We start from the raw sequence: 19,598 nt of genomic DNA on the forward strand, positions 1-19,598 counted from the left end.
CTAAAGCTTAACAATAAAAGGTGCTATTTCTGGTGAGTGTGTATGTGTGTGTGTGTGTGTGTTTTGGTAAAGTCACTATTTAACCTTATTCGGCATTTCTGTACTTTGATTTAAATAGACAAACCCTTCTGGACTGTCTCAGGAAAGGATGGAATGATGCTTTGACAATAAGTGTTTAGAGGCCAGTCTAGAAAAATGGCATAGCCTCCCCATTCAGAATGCTTTGGTTTTCCAGGGCCCTGAGTTGTGTGGTGCTGCTGTTTAATTTCCAAGTGTCACATTAGTAAGTATACATTGGACATAAGAACAAGTCCCTCTGAGGGACCCAAAGGAGCTAGATTTCACTCTCCAGCGGAAAGCTCAACAACCCTTCCTGCCCTGTAGGTTACATACAAAACATGCCTTTTCCTGCCAGGCCCTGTCCTGGTGAGACCAGGAAGCAGTGGCTATCTGCTCACCTCTCTTTCCTCTTCTTGCTTTGCCATTTTATAGCCCCCATTCGCTTATATAGTTTGTATACCAGGAAGGGAAGTAAGGAATTGCCTTTACAGCCATTTATATAATACTTTCATATATGGCACTAGGGACAGTGTTTCTCAATCTAGATGAGTTAGAAGCCTCAGAAACTAAAGCGATAATCATAAAATCTGGTCAAAGAAGTCCTAAGGTTCTGTTAAAGTTTTCTCATGGCAGTGTTGTCACAGCGCTCAGCCCAAGAAGGAATCCACAATAAGCATGTTTCAGAAAACTAACATTTAATAAAATAGCACACACCCATACAGCTTAATTGTTTAAAATAGAGATGTATTAGCATGACCTGTATAAATTAGAGTCAAAGCGGTGGTGCAAATACACCATAAAACATTGAGCATGAAGATAATGACTTGGAAAGGAATTTGTCAGTGCTACAAAAATACATATAAACAAAATACTTTTCCACCTTTGATAAGTCTATAAGGTAGAAAATTAGGAATATGTACATAATTGCATAACTAGATATGTGAAAAATATACCATGTTAGAACAATCTCGTTCCAAAGTTTGAAACATAATTCTGTCAAATAAAAATATCGTTCATACAATGTATGAACTTAGCAATAACTTTCTAGGTATAAAGTTGTTATGACAGATGAGTATCCTTCCAAATTGGATCTTGATTAGAATTTCGTTTCAACTGGTACCTGGAAGAAAGCAAAGTGATGGTTTTAGTTTGTAAGTTCACCTTTGAGGGATTCTTTTCTAGGATCTGGAACTTAGCAGTTACCAAAAAAGATAATTTTTTATCTTTTTAAAAGATCTATTTATATGGGAGTTTTGCCTGCACATCTGTGTGTATGTATCATGCCTTGTGCCTGTGGAGGTCAGAATAGGACATTGGATCCTCTAGGACTTGAGTTGCAGATTGTTGTGAGCTGCCATGACAGTGTAGGGAACTGAACCCTGCTCCCTTGGAAGAGCAACCAGTGCTCTTACTGAGCCATCTTTTTCAGCTTAAAGAATCTTTCATGGCCTTCCATCACTGCTTGCTTAACACAGACCCATGTGTTGACTTAGTTTGTCTGTTTCAAAGACCTATTTGTAGCTTAAGCATGTAGCAATACAATATATTACAACATTATATTTTCTTACATTTGTTTTGAGTCACCCCTGTATGTCAGCCAGGCATCTTGTTTTTAGGTTCTTTTTACATTTATTTGTTCATTCCCTTATTTATTTGATGGGAAGGGAGGCATGCTGTAGTGGACATGTGGAGGTCAGAAGACAATTTGAAAGAGTTAGCTCTCTACTTCCATCATTCCGGTTCTGGCGATCAAACTACAACATCAGGCTTGACAGCAAGCCACTGAGCTCTCTCTGCCTCCACGTTCCAGTTGTACCCCACAGCTGGAGGCCTAGCCACAACTGTTGTTTGTTTTCCTTAAGGCAAATCCAGGAGCTGGTGTTAAATTATTATTTTTTCAATATGGGAAGCCAAGGTACATATATCATGGTCCTTGCACCATTCTGATGTCATATTATTTAAACACTATTCTTAAGACCTTATCCCTTAGTACTTGACAATTCTGGAGTCAAACTCACTCTCTCTCTCTCTCTCTCTCTCTCTCTCTCTCTCTCTCTCTCTCTCTCTCTCTCTCTCTGTGTGTGTGTGTGTGTGTGTGTGTGTGTCTAGTATCTGTCTGTATGTCTGTCTGAAAGGAGGTGGTGCAAGTCTTGCTTTCCTCTCAGGTCTCTAACTAATGTCCTTCCACTTCACCTTTGCTATTTGAACCACCCTTTGGTCCAGGGTTATCTGACCCTAGACCTTGATTTTCATCTAATCTGAATTCTTGCTTACTGTTCTTATGCTTTTCCTCATTTCAGGGAACCAAGGTTCACCTGTACTTGATGATAGTCATTAGCTTCTTGAGGGCCCTCAAGCAGTCTTTAACTGAAGAACAGAAGTGTATACTGCAGTGAGGCAGGGTGCAGGATCTGATATCAGTTCCTAGTTCCAGTTCTGTCACTGCCACTCAGTGTGTGACCTTAATCTCTAAGCCTGATTAGCCACATCCTCATTTGAAATAGAAGATACTGCCTTCTTGTATCATCCTATGGATTTAAAATAATTTAATGAACCTACCATGTTTGGGCCTACAAAAGAAATCACTTTTCCTATACTACAGACATTGCCTTAAAAGACTGAATGTTTTAAAAATGAATGTTCTAGAATGATCTTCAGTTAAATAATTGGCAACTCATTCTAGTGAGAAATGAAAGGAACTTTTGTGTTGAGCTAACCACCCTCTGTATATCAGAGGGTGCCTACTATTTCCAAGCTTCACTAACGTATTGATGGACAAATGGACAAGATGGTTCTCCTGTCTTGTGGGCTTCTCAGAAAGTGAGAATAAGACCATGTTTGAAAATTCTATTTCAACTTTAAAACTGAAAGGTACTCAAGGGAACACTAGTTTGTTATTTTCCACTTTCTTTTTTTTTTCTCCTATGAATTTGTTTCATCAAACTTTCACATGAAATTAGGAAGTGTTCCTTCAGTTTCCAAGGATGTGGCACAGAGGCTCAAGGAGATACTAGATTTTCTACAGATGATGGCAGAAAACCTACTACTTAAAATTGTGTGTATACACATCTGCGAACATGTGTGCATGTGAGTTCTGATCAATGTCAATGAAAGTCAGCTCTTTCCTTCCATCATTATGGGTCTTGGGAATGAGCTTTTTTGATTGTCAGGTTTGGAAACAAGCACCTTTACCTGATGAGATAGTTATTTCCATCACACACACACACACACACACACACACACACACACACACACACACACACACACAGTGATGTTTGGAAGAAGATAAATCTGTTGAAGGATCATACCTGACATTCCCGATTACGTAGTCCTCCATTTGTATTTATGGTAAAGTCAAATTTCATTTCTTTTTCCTGAGAAGAGTGGAAATAGTGATCAGGGTCCAATGTTTGAATTTAGAGGAAACACTTGAGTGAATATGATTGGTTACAACTGTGAATGTCATTAAAGAAACAATATGTACCTGGCTTGAATTAAACTTTGAAGTGCTGTAGTCTTTCTTCATCAAAATATGCAAAATAGCATCATGGATTGTTAGGAAAAATATTGAGTCTTTGACTTCGTCATCAAAGAATTCACACCGAGCAAGTTTGTCAATGAAATCATCTGGAGAAAAAGAAGACACTGTATAGTTTAGAAAGGACACTCATTTCCTCATGAGATTGCTTATGAAAGTCTATATGTAAGTGTGCAGTTGGTTGACCAAGGGTTGACTGTTGGACACAGCAGTGTAACTTCTTTATCTTTTACACATGTAATGCCTTCATGTGGAAGGGAGGAGGACGGGGCTCCATGAGAAAGCCTTAATGGTGCCTGGAAGAAATGGTTGCACTTTTATTTAGGACGGAGCCCATTGAGTTTGCTTCCATACTTAGTGACTGTAACACATGTGGCTGTTATAAAAACCCTTGTCCTTCCTAATTAGAAAACATGGCTCTAGGCTCTGTATGCAATGTGTCGCAGTGTTCCCTGTCAGATCTGCTATCGACCAGTGACTTAACTGTACCCTCTTTTCTCAGGCTGCTGGGTTTTATAAATTATCTTCCTTAACTTCTCACATTACTTTTCCCATTGTCTTTGAGAAATCTCTCTCTCTCTCTCTCTCTCTCTCTCTCTCTCTCTCTCTCTCTCTCTCTCGCACGCGCGCGCGCGCGCGCACACACACACACACACACGGAGGCACTAGCCAACATTTGTATGTGCACAGATCACTCAACCAAATATGACTTTAAGTCTATTATGTTCAAAGCTCTAGCTAAGCAATAAAAAGATATACATAACTACTATTGACAGGGAAAGTAAAGAGTGGGGCCAAGAAACAGTCTAGTTTTCCCCCTTTCATTGTTTTCTTAGTTTAAATATGACAACCATAACACAGTAGGTCCTCACATTGTCCTGGTAAATTAATGAAATATAAGATATGGAAATTCTGACAGCAGGTAAAGACTGTTTTCTCCCGGTGAGCATCAGGAAAAACTACAGAATAGAAGCATTTTAGCATGCTTGAGATTTAGAGAAAGGTGGAGAAAGGGGAGGAAAGGGGATGGAGGATGTTGTGGAAGTTCACAGGAAGCTTTCAACACACAGATGACCCAGAAAGAGCGTGGAGGGCAGGGAGGAAGGTGACATCAGAATGAAAGGCATATTGGGTGGCAGAGGCAGATGGGTACAAACATCTGCAGCTGTGGGGATGGAATGAGGTCCTCCAGTAAATTGCAGATTACTGGGTTCAGTAGTTATAATTATAAGCCAGGGAAGACATCAGTTTCTGTGACCTCTATGTCACTCTCCCTAAAATACTCTCTGTTGAAATGCTGTCAAGATTGACTCCCATACTTCATAATGTCCCCATTCAGCTGGCATATTCCTGGATTTATTTGATTATGATATATGGCTTTTCTATGAAACTAAGCTCCCTAAATTCAGGAACTCGTGTCCTCGTCTGAAATAGGGTTTGCCACATAGTAGGTATTCAGTGAGTCTTCTCTGAATTAAATGCATTTCCTAAGAACTAGGCAAGGGACTGGGACTAAAAAGACAAACAAGATCAGTACTGCCAGTCTACACATAGGTGTCAGCTATGAGTTGGGCTGGAGATACAGTCTGGGGATTCACTAACATGTGGATACATTTGACCTGACTGTGGAGAGATTGGCTAGGAAGAGTTCATGAAATCATGATGGTCGATTGAAGCATGGGAAAAGCTGAAAGCTAAGCCTGGAAGAATTGCCAGTAGAAGAAACTGTTGCTATGAGAAAGCCAGGAGATATCAAAAGAAAGGACTCAGAAGTCAAGTAGGGAGAATTTTAAGGCCAAATGCTCAAGTAGGCTTCAGATCGCGACCTTAAGAGCAGGTCTCTAGTCTTGATAAATTGGGCATCACCCTTGGATACCTTTGGCAAGAATGGCCTTGACAGCAATGAGAAGCCAAAGCAAGGTTGTTATGGCTGAAGAATGCAAGGGGAAGAGGAGACAGCAAACAATGTTTCAAGCAAGTTCAGAGTGAAAAGTAGTTAACGCACTCGCTCATTCGCTGTAGCTATGAAATTAGGACCCAAATCATAAAATGCAGTTAATTACATGTTAGCAGCAGAATGTAAGCCTGTGGTTTCCATGGGGATTTTTATTGGCTCAATAGAAATTCAGTTCCCTTCTTTGGGGGTTGTGTGGCATGCTTATTCTTTGGATGGCCTGTCTAGATTGGCTGTGAGCCTGAGGTGACCGTCTGAGCATTGGAAACAGTTAATGGAACCTGAGCTGGGGCTGTTGCATGAGGCCCTGGCTCCATCTCCATGCCTGACTGGAAAGAAAACATTGCTACACCTTTATCCAGGCAAGATGGCACATGCCTGTAATACCAGTACTTAGGAGGCTGAGGCCAACCTGAGCTATACAGCAAGATTCTGTCTTAAAATAATAAGCAAGCAAGCAAGCAAGCAAACAGATAATGAACTTACCATCGGTTCCCACAATATATACGTCCACCTTGATCCTAATAAATTCTTGTAAAATCTGTTAGAATAGAAGACACATCCACTTTAGGGAAGTTTTTACTTGTTGCAAACATAAACTACCACAGTATCTTAGGAGTGGTTATTGTCAGAACTACTTATTTGAAACAGCCAATAAGAACACACTAAAGCTAAAAACAATGGTACATGATAAAAATAAAACAAACCCCTGAAGGGGAAAGCCCCCCTCAGCAAGAAATTAAATATCCTTGAGAAAAGGATAAGAAAAGGTTCTGTCTCAAACTCACAAGATCATCTCTGATTATACTTCAACACAGTATGTTCTGTGGAAATGGACAGAACTTTCTCATTTTCTCCCATCCTCCCCTGGTATTTCAAGACAGGGCTTCTTTGTGTGACAGGGCCCTGAATATTTTGGAACTCGCATTGTTGACCAGGCTAGTCTCAAATTCATAGAGATTCACCTGCCTCTGCTTCCAGTGCACTAGGAATAAAGGTGTGTGCCACCCTGCCTGCCTAGGACTTTCTATCCACATAAAAACAACACACAGACTAGTCCGTATGTTATTCATTGTTCCTGTTCACAGCAGCTGGATGCATCTAGTACCAAGGAGGAAAGACTCAGGTTCCTGTCGTCTAGGCAAAAGTTGCCTAGTCAAACGCCAGCGGTGAGGTGAGGTGAGGTGGCAAACAATAAGAAAGGTAGCTCTTGTTGTGATTAGGCATGAATAGCATCGCCACCATTAGAAAACACTTCTCCAGGCACCATCTGGGAACTGGGAATTTTAAAAAACTAGTCAGAATCTATGCTCTTCCTGTTGTACTGCTAACATTTTTTTCAAATGTGTGCATGGTTTTCTTTTTCTTGACCTAAAATAAAAAAACAAAAACAAAAAAGAAAAGAGGAAAAAGTAAGCACTCATGTGGCATAAGTTGGAAAGCTGGGCGTGGAGGCACTCACCTGGGAGCCCTGCACTCTGGAAGCAGAGGCAGAAGGATTATGAGCTCAAGGCTAGCCTAGGCTAAACAAGTTCAGGATACCCTGTGCTTCATGAGACCCTGACTCAAAAAGAAAAGCAAGACAAAACCAAACCAGGAGATTCCCAAACAAACCCAGAAACAAACAAAACCCAAAACTAAGTAGAAAAATAAAGAAAGAAACTTAACTAAGAAAAAAAAAACCTAAACCTAAATTGGTTCTGTGTTTTGTGTTCTGTTTATCCGTTCTCAGCAGAGCTCAGCTCAGCTTACTGAGACAGGTACCTGTGATAGCCTATGAGAAGCAGAGCACAGGGTAGGATTGTTTAAATCCCCTTTGAGATTTTTTTTTTTTTTTACTTCTGCTGGAAACTAGTTGTAGAGGTGAGGGGACACAATGAAAAGGAACCTCTACCCTTCTTGTTTTAGACCTATGTTTAAATCACGTGATCCCCATATGCTTTCATATGACTATTTAGTATAATTTAACACACACTTAAATAGCCAAATGAAATTTCTTCAGTTGGGAAAAGACGATAAAAACATACACCCACTGTTCTGCCTCATCCCAGACGTTTCTAGGTCTCCTTTGTTTTCAGGATAGTGTGAACTCAATGCCCGTAAGTTTTTGAGAATACCCATGATTCCCGACTGGAAAAAGATCGTGAGTGTAGTTGCTAACCTGAAGCCACATTCAGATTTTGTGTTTCCATCCAACACTCCCCACCCATGTCCTTGTCTCACAAGCTTAACTAAGTCTCAAACTCTAGTGTGTGTTACCCAGGCTGGGGATAGCTCAGTGGGTAAAGTATGTGTTAGGCAAGCATAAGGATGCTATCCCCAGAACCCACAGAAAAAGTCAGGCATGGGTCTTTAGCTCAATCCTGGTGTGTGTGTGTGTGTGTGTGTGTGTGTGTGTGGTGTTTACGTGTACTGTACATGCATGTATGAGACACATTTGTGTGTGTGATATGTGCGTATGTGTCAGCTAAACAATTTGCCATTAGCAAATGACTCATTGATTCCAAGAAGATGCAAATTACCGTTCTGAGGCCCCTCATGGAGGAGACATCAAGGAAGGACACTGCAGAAAAATCGAGGATGAGGCTGTGGAGGCTGATTTTGGGGACAGTGATGTTGAGGGGGAGATCGCCGTTCCAGTCTATGTCAAAGGGCAGGTCTGTGGTGTTGATTGGCTGATCAAGCTCTTCTATCTGGTTGTTGTCCAATTCTTCATCGGAGTCTTTGAAACCTTCAGAGGTGCATATAAATCCTTTCTGTGGGAGAGAGGTGGTAACAGATATATCACGATTCTGACTGTGAAAATGTGTGCTGTCATGCAGATGCAGGAGTTCCTGTAGCTTGGATTCAAAGTTGGGTCAGCAACAGGATTTGGGGTGCTTTGTACTATTTGCTTTTGATACTCTTCCCAGGGAAAAAAATTTTTTTAAAGGAGATCCTCAAAGATGCCATTCAAAATAAGGCATTAGGGATGACAAGATGGCTCAGTAGGCAAGGGAGCTTGCCGCCAGGCCTGACGACCTGAGTTCACTCTCTGGGGTTCACATGGTGGAAGGAAGGAGCCAACCAAGTCCTGAAAGTTATACTTTGATTTCCACATGTATACACACATGCACCGCTCCTGCACACATGTGCGAGTGCACACACAAATAAATGTAATAAATATAACATCAATTAACACAGAGACTATCTTTGTCTAGCATGTCCTTTAAAGCAATGGAACCAAGATTTTGAATTATGTTCTATTAGGAGGTTTTATCCATTGGAGATGTGGGCAGAAACTCACAGGTGTCACTTGGATGAGACCTCGCTTCTGCAGCTTCCGGATTTGCTTCAAGGCTTTGTTGCGCTTCCGTAGAATTCGAAGTGGGCTAAAGCCGACCTGAAAACCCAATAGCTGTGTTACAGACGAGCTGAGAGTCCTGACAGTTACAGAATGTGATGACAATGACTAGCCGGGAGGAGCTGAGGACTCGGGACATAGGAACTACAGAGAGAAAACGTTCTAAAATTAAATTGAGATAAAAGTTTTAAAAACAATACCGGCAATAATACTGAGTCAGGGCTTAACCTGCATGCAATTACTAAAGTTTAAAGATGTTCACCATCCAGAATTTAATCACAAATGACCCATAAATGGGTTTAAATTTTATTTGTGTCTGCTTGTGTTTCAACCACAACACTCCTAAGGGAATTTGATTTTGTTAAATTTTTTTTTGGCAGCTATAAATGACCCCTTCTTAAATTTTATTATATTAAAGTTTGTGTGATTTTATTTATTGAAATGTATCTCAGTATAATTTTATAGTTCTGGTATTCAATTTGGGGGTACTTAGCAAACTAATTATTATAATTAGGCACAGAGTAAGCCAAAGGGGGTGTCTTAAAAATGGATGTCAAGCTTTTGTTCATTTGTTTTATCTTTTGAGATGGGGGTCTCACTTTGTAGGTCTGTCTGTCCTGGAACTCCCTCTTTAGTCCAGGATGCCCTTCTACTCACAGAGATTTGCCTAACTCTGCCCCCTGAGTGCTGGGATTAAAGGCAAGCTTTATTTATTTTATGTCAGTACACTGTTGTTGTCTCCAGACACACCAGAAGCAGGCACCAGATCCCATTATAGAAGGTTGTGAGCCACCGTGTGGTTGCTGGGAATTGAACTCAGCATCTCTGGAAGAGCGGCCAGTGCTCTTAACCGCTAAGCCATCTCTCCAGACCCTAGCTTTTGTTTCTTAACCTTCAAAGATTGGTCCTTGCCTTCTTTATCCCAATTCAGAAGCACTTATTGTCAATGGTACATTTATAGCTGCTATCCTGACTCTCTCTGGTGGTGCTGTCAAACATTGAATGTTTTGCTCTTGTTCCCGATGCTACTACCCCCAAGGACATGTACTAAAACCCTGTTAACTAGTGCCTGAGTTGATGTTTTTACTTTACATCGGGATCTAAGAACAAGGGTTCTATCTTGCGCCTCAAAGGAAGGGGCTTGTTTCCCAACATGTTAATGGATCCTTTTAATATAGTTTTACCTACTCTAGCTCATGTAGACTAAGCACTGACACAGCTCAGATTCAACATCCAAGAAGTCAATGACCTTCATGCTAAAGAGGAAACATTTCATTCCCAGATACTCAAAAAAAATATTTGAACCTTACAGCATCAATAAGTTTCTGCTTAAAGAAACCAATGTTTGCAAAGTAGATTGGGGATGGACATCTGAAAATTTTCACTCCTTCTGGTTCATATGCCTACAAGAGAGAGAAGATGGAAAGATGAGCTCTGCTGCCTTCCTTTGACATTATTTTGGCAAGTTAAAGACAACAATAGATCTTTCTTACCTCAGCATAATTTTTTTTATTCTTGTAGATGTTGCTCCTTCCAACATTAGCCAGTGTGCTGCATTTTGGACTGTAGGGGGAAGAAACCCACCATTTAGTCGTAAATATATCATTCTTGCATTTGCTAAGCCCCCAACACTGAATTCTGCCCTGCCACCCCACCCCACCTCCACCCCCTCCCCGTCTAGCTTACGAAACCAGGCTTACTTTTCAAAGTTGAAAGGTAGAGGAATAGTCGTCTCATTAGAGGATAGGGAGGGCAAACACCTTATCTCTGTGTCCCAGGGCTTTGTAAACAGTGACTCTACTACATCACAATCTTGTACAAAGTAACCTATAAGGCCATAGCAGTTTAACGCTAAATATAGCTGTTATTTGGTGAGGTAGGGTCCAAATGTACTCAGTTGTACAGACAAGGATGGGGGGTGGGCGTTAAAAATAGCTTGCCCGTGTGACCCTGGGGTTTGTCTCTGTATTTGATGGATCTTGCTTAAGGAATCCAACTCAATAAGAACCCAAGGTATGAAAGAGGGACAGAACAACAGGGCCTGTTTCCATGCCAGGATGTTCCATTAGTCAAGGTTATCTTTAGCTGTGGTAGCAACAGCTGTTGTAGAAGCCCTGAATTCCCATTTCTCTTGCATTCATGCCATGTATGCCAGCTAGGCTGAGTGACCACATGGTGGTGATATTGCCTGACAAAGACTTAAAAAATCACAAAGGTACTTGAACTGGGTGTCTATAAGAATCAGGAACTACTTTTTTTTTTTTTAAAGAAATTTTAACTAGGGGTCTTTGAGAAGTTCATAGGTTCAGCACTCTCAGCTAGAGAGGAAGAAGGCACCCCCTGCCACTGCCTTACAATTCCATCTTTTAGGTAACACATTCTCCTGCTTAACAAGTCTAAGGCAACAGCATTAATCCTGCTTAGGACAGAATCACATCCTGTTCATAGGTGAGCAGAGCAGATGCAAAGATGTTTGCTATTTCTTTGAACCTGTATCAGAAGAGAAAGCAGGCTAGCAGCAGGTGTCCTTCTTGGGCTGGAATCTAGTGATGGACCATCCTATTGTCCTTCAAGCTTTTAGGTAGCATGACATTGAGGGATGTTACATTGGCCAGTCTTTTAAAAATAATTTTACTTATTTTTATGTATGTGTGTGCATGTTATACCCACATGAATATATGTTTACTACATGTATACCTGTTAATCAAGGGGGTTAGAGGGTGGCATTAGTTCATCTGGAACTAGAGTTGCGGGTGCTGGGAATCACACCTAGGTCCACTGCTAGAGTAACAAGCGCTCTTCATCACCGAGCCATCCCTCTACACTATCAAACACACTGCTTCTTTCTTAGCCACTGGCATTTGGTTTTGCTCTCCTAATCGGGTAGGTCAAAGTCTGCGACGCTGAGCGCAGAGCACAGTGAACACTTACAATTGGGTCCTGAATACAATAGTTAGGAGCTGAAACGCCACACTTGCTGCCAGGCCTAATCCGAGTCCAAGGACAATGGCGAAGATGAAGGTCATGATCCAAATTAACTGTAAGGAGAGAAAACAACCACTGTACTGGCTGGTTTTGTGTGTCAAGTCGACACAAACTGGAATTATCGCAGAGAAAGGAGCTTTAGGTGAGGAAATGTCTCCATGACCACCTGTAAGGCATTTTCTCAATTAGTGATAAGGAGGGAGGGCCCGTTGTGGGTGGTACCACCTCTGGGCTAGTCATCTTGGGTTCTGTAAGAGAGCAAGTTGAGCAAGGCAGAGGGATCAAGGCAGTAAATAACATCCCTCCATGGCCTCCGCATCAGCTCCTGCTTCCTGACCTGCTTGAGTTATAGTCCTGACTTCCTTTGGTGATCAACAGCAATGTTTCCTCAGTGTAAGTTGAATAAACCCTTTCCTCCCTAACTTGCTTCTTGTTTTTTGCAGAAATAGAAACCCTGACTAAGACAAATTGGTACCAGTATAGTAGGGTATTCCTGTGACAATCTGACCATGTTTTGGGGAGGACAGTAGAAGGACTTTGGAACTTTGGGCTAGAAGATCCATTTGGTGTTAAGAGCTCTGTGGGATGTTGTGTAGGAGTTTGGAAGATAATGTTGAGAACAGTGCAGAAGATTGAGGCCTGGCTTATTAAATTTCAGAAGAAAAATTAAACACTCTTATCAGGGATGTTGCTGTTTTGATTGTGAATATTCTGTGGTTTTGGTTAGCTTGGGCTGAAGATTAACTGGTAGTCTTGGGTTCTATAAGAAAGCAAACTGAGCAAGCCAGGGGAAGCAAGTCAGTAAGTAACATCCCTCCATGGTCTCTGCATCAGCTCCTGCTTCCTGACCTGCCTGAGTTCCAGTCCTGACTTCCTTTGGTGATGAACAGCAATGTGGAAGTGTAAGCTGAATAAATCCTTTCCTCCCCAACTTTTTTTTTTTTTAGATTCATTCATTTATTTTATATATATGAATACACTGTAGCTTTCTTCATGCACACCAGAAGAGGGCATCAGATCTCATTACAGATGGTTGTGAGCCACCATGTGGTTGCTGGGAATTGAACTCAGGACTTCTGGAAGAGCAGTCAGTGTTTTTAACTGCTGAGCCATCTCTCCAGGCCCCCAACTTGCTTCTTGGTCATGCTGTTTTGTACAGGAATAGAAACCCTGACTAAGACAACCACGTATCAGAGTTTAAGGAAGTGCTATGTCACAGGTCCAGGGCTAGAGAAAGCATGAATGTCTAGGGCCAAAGGCAGAGGTTGGAAGTTGTTATCTTGGGCCAGAGAACAAAGTACCTACAAAGACATGTCTAAAAAGGTCATTTCATTTCTGCTGACTCATCGATGGGCCACAGAAACTCAAGCAAATAAACTCAAAGGCTCTATGGACAGGGTGCTTATTTCTATCCTATGCCAGAACGGGTTCAGAAGAGGGGGTTGAGTGTCTACAGCAAAAATTCCAGAGCAATTCACTCTTACAACTAAGCAAACTAGGGCTTGGATACAGTCGTGGTAGAACACTGGCCTGCATGGGAGGCTCTTGGTTTGATCCCCATACAGCACTGCAAGGAAAACTAACAAACAAACAAACAAACAAGCAAAACCCAGCAGATTGACTGGGATAGCCTGTACTAATCTTAGCTCAGTACTATTGATTTAATTAATGGCTTTACTATCTTTACAAAACCTTGAGCGTGCTAACAGTAGGTTAAAAAAAAAATCACACAGAATGGTGTATCAGGAACATGAGCCAACTGAATGCAGCTTATTGCTTTATGCCCTAACAGTGCCATAGGGTATGCCAACAGGAAACTTTATACTCGGACTTTGACCCTAATTATAAAGTCTGCTTTTCAGGCAAGTTAAGGGCAAGTAGGTGCTTTCACGAAGGAACACATGTTTCCAGAAGGAATGTTCAGAATTTACACCCTCCGCTGGTTCTCTGGATACTAACACATCATTTAACAAAGAACAGAAGCAACATATGCCCCCAAATTCTGTGGTGTTCAGCATAACTTACAAGGTCTATAATGACAGATCAAAGGAAGGCCTTCTGCAGCACATTCTGCTTTCAAGAAACTATTCATTTATGTATTTATCTTTATTTTTCATGTGTGAATGCACATGTGTGTGGGGGAGGTGTGAATGCACACATAAATGCGTGTACCTGTCTTCTCTCTGACTGCCTGCGAGGACACCAGAAGAGTTTAATTCCCTGAGCTACAGGTGGTTATGAACCACCCAACATGGGTGCTGGGGACTAAACTCAGAACTCAATGCTCTTAACCACTGAGCCATCTCTCTCTAGTCTTATTCATTATGTTTGAAATAGGAGTTTGGGCTGGAGAGATGGCACAGTGGTTAAGAGCACTGACTGCTCTTCCAGAGGTCCTGAGTTCAATTCCCAGCAACCACATGGTGGCTCACAACCCTCTGTAATGAGATCTGATGCTCTCACTCTTCTGGTGTGTGTCTGAAGACAGCAACAGTGTACTCCTATAAATAATAATAAATAAATAATATTTTAAAAAAGAAATAGATAGGAGCTCATTATAAAGCTCAGGCTGACCTCAAACCAATGCTCTTCTTGCCTCCATCTCCGGAGTGCTGAGATTAGGGGCATGTGCCACTCTCGTTTTTAGTTAAACATTCCAGGTAATGAGCAGGAGAGCATGTAATTTCAAGACAGAAAATATACTAAGGTTATTGCAAACAGAGAGGTAGAAGCAAAATTTCACAGGAATTCCAATGTAAACACACATTTTGCATCAGCATTATGCTGTCATCCTGATTTTTTCATTTTCCCAAATACGACTGTATCTACTTACGCAATCATATTTATCCTTTTTCCACAATCTGCCTATTTCAGCAAACTGCATCAGCATTCCCTTTAAGTTTCCAAGCGCTAGAGCTGCCAGGACAGACTGTGAAGACACAAACAACAGATGTACTTATAAATTAATCAAAGAAACCATATAGTAGCAAAGGTGAAGGCCGTAGATAAGTCCCTTAGCAGACCTCAAGGTGTATGGCAGGACTCGCCCTTTTCTGGTGTGCAATGCCCGATAGACCAGGGTTGGGACTGATGTGTTTTCCTGCATGAGGTTATTCTATCGCAGCGAGCTGAGCAGCTTCCCGTGATTATGCCATAGATGAGCTGATAGCACCTATAGTAGTTTATATCCTGGGATAGAGAGAGGCATGTCTTAAGGCCTACAGGTAAACCCTCGAACAAGCTGTTCCTAGCAAAGCTAGTTCAACCTGTCCACTTAAACAAAGACGTGGGGGTTGCCCTTTGTAAAACAAAACAAAAAAATCTTGGAGAGCTTGAGGTCTTAGATCAGTCACAGAGCTTTGCTGATGACGACTATCAAACTGTTTTATAAAAGGAAGCTAATGCTCAGATCAAGGAATGATTAACAAAAGCCCAAGGCAGGCTCTGAGACCATTGAACTATATCTGCCCTGTTCCCAGAGCACGTTATGGTAAATGTGTGTAGGAAGAGCTTAACCATTGGTCGTTGAATGAGCGGATGAGCCAGTAGATTTATATTGTCACATCTAGGAGTGACCACCACAACACAGCCTCTTAAACAGTAACCCCCACTGGCACAGTCAGGTGGTGGACTCAGACTTCTTGGGTTGTTAGCGCATCATTTCTGGTGTTTCCCCACTGCAATTAGTCTTATGAAAGTTGCTCCAGTTAGCAAAAAAACCACGAGCATTTGGGTCTAGCACAATGGCAGGAACCTTTCCTACCTACATTTTGACTGGTTCCATTCTGAGTGCAGTGTGTGGTTTGTGTGCTTAAATTCACACCAAGAAAACACAGCATGTCTTGAACACTGTTTAGCTGGCCCAGATATTTTTAATCTTTACAATTAACATTTTTATATTAATATATACTTAGTTCAATTGATTCACTGTGAGAGTAGAGGTTACCATTTAGAAGAAACACAGTCTTAAGTAACATTAAAACAGGGGCTGGAGAGATGTCTCAGTGGTTAAAACTGTTTTATAAAAGGAAGCTAATGTTCAGATCAAGGAGCACTGACTGTTCTTCCAGAGGACCTGGGTTCGAGTTCCTGCACCTACAGAGTGGCTCACCACCATCTTTCTCCAGTTACAGGGGATCTAATTCCCTCTTCTGGCCTCCACAGGCATTGCATGCATGTGCTACACAGACATACACAGCAAAACTACCCATCCATGTAAAAAAAAAAGAATGTACATATACATATGAATGCCATGTTTAAAAAAAAAAGGAGCCAGGTGGTGGTGGCACATGCCTTTAATCCTAGCACTTGGGAGGCAGAGGCAGGCGGATTTCTGAGTTCGAGGCCAGCCTGGTCTACAGAGTGAGTTCTAGGACAGCCAGGGCTACACAGGGAAATCCTGTCTCGAAAAAAACAAAAAAACAAAAAACAAAAAACAAGACCAAATAAAAGGAATAGAATAGAATAGAATAGAATAGAATAGAATAGAATAGAATAGAATAGAATAGAATAGAATAGAATAGAATAGAATAGAAAAATAGAGTAAAATCAGTAATGTACCTAAAAGTACTTTTCTATTGTCAATATCCTGGTTTTGTTATTGTACTACCGATATAGGTTACCACCTCGGAGAGAGCTGGCGAAGGTATTTAGAGCTATACTGTACAGTCAGCTTCCATGTTATGTATGAGTTTAGAAAATATTCAACTGTCTGGCTAGAGACTGTACTTTCGTTAGGTATTTCCCCAGCATGGAAATCTTTGAAGCAATTTGCAGTGAAACACGTATGCAGCAGGGTACACACAGAGCATAGAAAAACCATAAGCAAGGTGCATGTGTGTGTGTGGGGGGGTGATTTTAGAATCTGTGGACACTTGGGAAACACTGGGGACAACACATTTTCAGTAGTAGCTATTGTTAGTGTCTGTTTTGATGTCACAGGATGAAAAGAAAGGGTTATGACTCAGGAAACATGAAGACATTCCACTTTTGTAGAGGGTTTACCCCTGGATTCTCTATAGAGGTTGCTTCGATTAGCATTCTAGACCCTGAGAGAGAGACAGAGACAGAGACAGAAAAGAGAGAGAGAGAGAGAGAGATTGATTTAAGTGGCTATTGTTTCTTTAGTGTGTCCACATTAATGTGGACAAGCAGAACCCACATTTACATTTACACATGGAAGAAACCCACAGGCCTCTTCTCTATAGAGAGGAGAATGTATACATTTGTTTTTATTAGGCTATACATTTAATTTTTTTTTCTTTAGTGGTGATGTCTTGACCTCTTTCATGACATTTGTTTTGAGGCTAAGGATTTTGGCGTGTGGAAGACATGGTTTTGGCAAATAGTGCTCTGTGATACTTAGAGACACATTCAGCCTATATGGTTCTTATAAGTAACCACACCAGGAGTTCCCACCCCCACCGTGGGGTGAGTACTCATACCAGCTGTCAATCAACATGGATCCAGAGAGCAAACAATAGATAGTGGTGGCTGGGTCCTCTCTATGTCCCTTGCAGTCAGAAGTATAATGGGATGTTTGAATAATAATAGTAATTGTCAATATGATTAAGTACTCCATGTGCCTTACATCATTTATTTTCACAACTACTCTGTATGACAAGTACTTTCTCCTTCCTATTCCACATGTGGAGGACTTGGGGTTCAGAGCAGTTGAGGCAGCGATTACCAATCACACAGATAAAAAGCCGCAGAACTAGGATTTTAAGACGGTCCTAGGCTTCCGACCCACGTATGTACACCTTTGAAGTCCTATGAATACCCCAGAGAGCAACGTGCCTGTATTTACTATCATCTGCTTTCGGAGAGGCTTGGTGGTTTCCAGGACACTGGGGCTGTTTACAATTATTAAAGGAAACCCAAACAGTTACAGACAGGGAGCCCAAGGGCAAGAGGTGAGTTCTGTATCTGGCTGGTTACGCCCCTCCTCCAAGCAGACAGTGTTGGTTTTGGAATCAAACCAAACTCCTTGGAGCTGCAGGGCGTGCTCCTAAGAACAGGTGTGGAGCTGGTAGCACCACTCTCTGAGTTAGATAGATGGATGACCTAACCCTTTAAGAAAATCTTCACTTCGGTCAATCTAGGTTGATGCTGCAATGCCAGAGCTCCTCCCTGCTTGAACATTAATTATGTAGAGTAGAGCAGATAAAGTGGTTTGGGCATCTGCATTCCTGGCATTCATAAAAGTCTGCCAGGAGAGGGAAATCTCGGTCCATACAGCGCCGACTAAAGAGGGTATCTGAGAGCTTGTCAAGAACTCTTTTTCCCTAGAGTAGCTTACTTCCTCTGAACCTGAGAGTTAGATTTAGCACCGCAAAAAGAGAGATGTTATCCCCTTAGGAAAGATGATTACCTTTTGTAGCGGCTGCAGAAGAAACCCAATGGCAACTATGACGATCAGAACGATGACAGCGGAAAGAAGCCCTGCGACCTGTGAGAATGAAACAATTCCTGTGAAGGCTGCTGCTTTCCATCTGCCTAGGGTTTGCCAGTCATCAGCACTGTGCTGGCCTTGCAGCAGAGATGCTCCAATCAATACCTGTGTTTTGCCTCCCGTGCTCTCCTGGACCCCTGATCTGGAAAGGGCTGTGCTCCCTGCAAATCCCTTGAATGCTCCAGTGAATATGTTGCTTACTCCCAAGGCAATTAACTCCTGCAGACGACAAGGGAGGAAGCCTTTCCTGAAGTATTCTCTTTCAGAAGAATATTATGTGCATGAAATGCCTAATTGGGCCCAGTTAGGCTTACCTGATTGCCATCAATTGGATAATCATATTTGAGGGAATACACACTAGCAACTGAAAAGGCCACCGCAAAGCCGACGATCGCGATGCCAAAGCTGTCTCCTATGGTGCCTTGGAAAACTTCCACACTGGGTGTGATAGGGGGTTGAAATCTGAAATTGAAAGCAAGCAAAACTATATGCCACCAACTTGTTCACAAACTCAAAAGATTATTAGGCAAAAAAAATAAATGGATGAATGGATGTGATCTGGACTGAATTGGATCTTTTTTTTTTTTTTTGAAGTATGGCCTAAGAACTTGATTCCATTGAAAAGTTTGACATTTTCCCCTCTTACCATTATAAAGTAATGCTGCCTGTATTGATAAACCTTATAATACAGCCTGGCATTAATGGTAAGATGGATATGATCTTGCCAGTGCACTCAAAGTGTCAAGTGTAGTTTTATTCCCCTTCAGGTAAGTGTCTTAGGTTCCAGCCGATGTCATGATGAGTTTCAAAGCATAACTCTCAGTGCCCTCGACAGCTATCCATGGCTGAAGGCTCTTCAAGTGAATACAACTCTGAGACAAGAAAGTAAATATCTTCTTCCCATTGGTAACTAACTTTTCATTGCCTGATAGGCAGGCCTTCGGGGTTGCCCCATGCTCTGAAGAACTGCTAGAGTTCACCACACCCAGCGGAGAGCGTCGATGATAAGGGTTTTAGCGATAAGTGTGCCTCACAGGGGAAACTTTATGCTCATACGCTCAAGCAGCAAGTATATTTGCCAGCTGTATCATAAAAGCTGTCTGTCTCAAAGAGCATCAAGCTACTAAAACATTCAGTTCCTGTCAGTATCGGCTTCAGACCTGACGCTTACTGGAAGTGCACAATTGGATTCAACCAACTGTGTCTGAATTGTTGTTTTTATCTTTTATGTCTTTGATCATAAATACCCAGCTATAGTTTTGAA

General features: G+C 41.6%; 1 protein-coding gene across 1 annotated transcript in view; it reads right to left on the bottom strand.

Annotated features, from left to right (window-relative positions):
- Positions 1 to 807: 807 nt before the first annotated feature.
- Positions 808 to 19,598, bottom strand: part of Slc26a3 (solute carrier family 26 member 3) — a 29,464-nt gene continuing 10,673 nt past the window's right edge. Inside the window, exons 8-20 of the mRNA XM_052184741.1 lie at positions 18,649 to 18,796; positions 18,440 to 18,553; positions 18,254 to 18,331; positions 14,714 to 14,809; positions 11,827 to 11,933; positions 10,389 to 10,458; positions 10,206 to 10,298; positions 8,839 to 8,934; positions 8,075 to 8,308; positions 6,039 to 6,093; positions 3,545 to 3,687; positions 3,369 to 3,434; positions 808 to 1,180 (exon numbers count right to left, since the gene is read on the bottom strand). Coding sequence (XP_052040701.1) covers positions 1,157 to 1,180; positions 3,369 to 3,434; positions 3,545 to 3,687; positions 6,039 to 6,093; positions 8,075 to 8,308; positions 8,839 to 8,934; positions 10,206 to 10,298; positions 10,389 to 10,458; positions 11,827 to 11,933; positions 14,714 to 14,809; positions 18,254 to 18,331; positions 18,440 to 18,553; positions 18,649 to 18,796 — 1,324 coding nt within the window. The 3' untranslated portion in view covers positions 808 to 1,156. The remainder of the gene's footprint in view (positions 1,181 to 3,368; positions 3,435 to 3,544; positions 3,688 to 6,038; positions 6,094 to 8,074; positions 8,309 to 8,838; positions 8,935 to 10,205; positions 10,299 to 10,388; positions 10,459 to 11,826; positions 11,934 to 14,713; positions 14,810 to 18,253; positions 18,332 to 18,439; positions 18,554 to 18,648; positions 18,797 to 19,598) is intronic.

The sequence above is a fragment of the Apodemus sylvaticus genome, chromosome 6 (genome assembly GCF_947179515.1).
Source record: "Apodemus sylvaticus chromosome 6, mApoSyl1.1, whole genome shotgun sequence".
NCBI classification, from domain to species: domain Eukaryota; kingdom Metazoa; phylum Chordata; class Mammalia; order Rodentia; family Muridae; genus Apodemus; species Apodemus sylvaticus.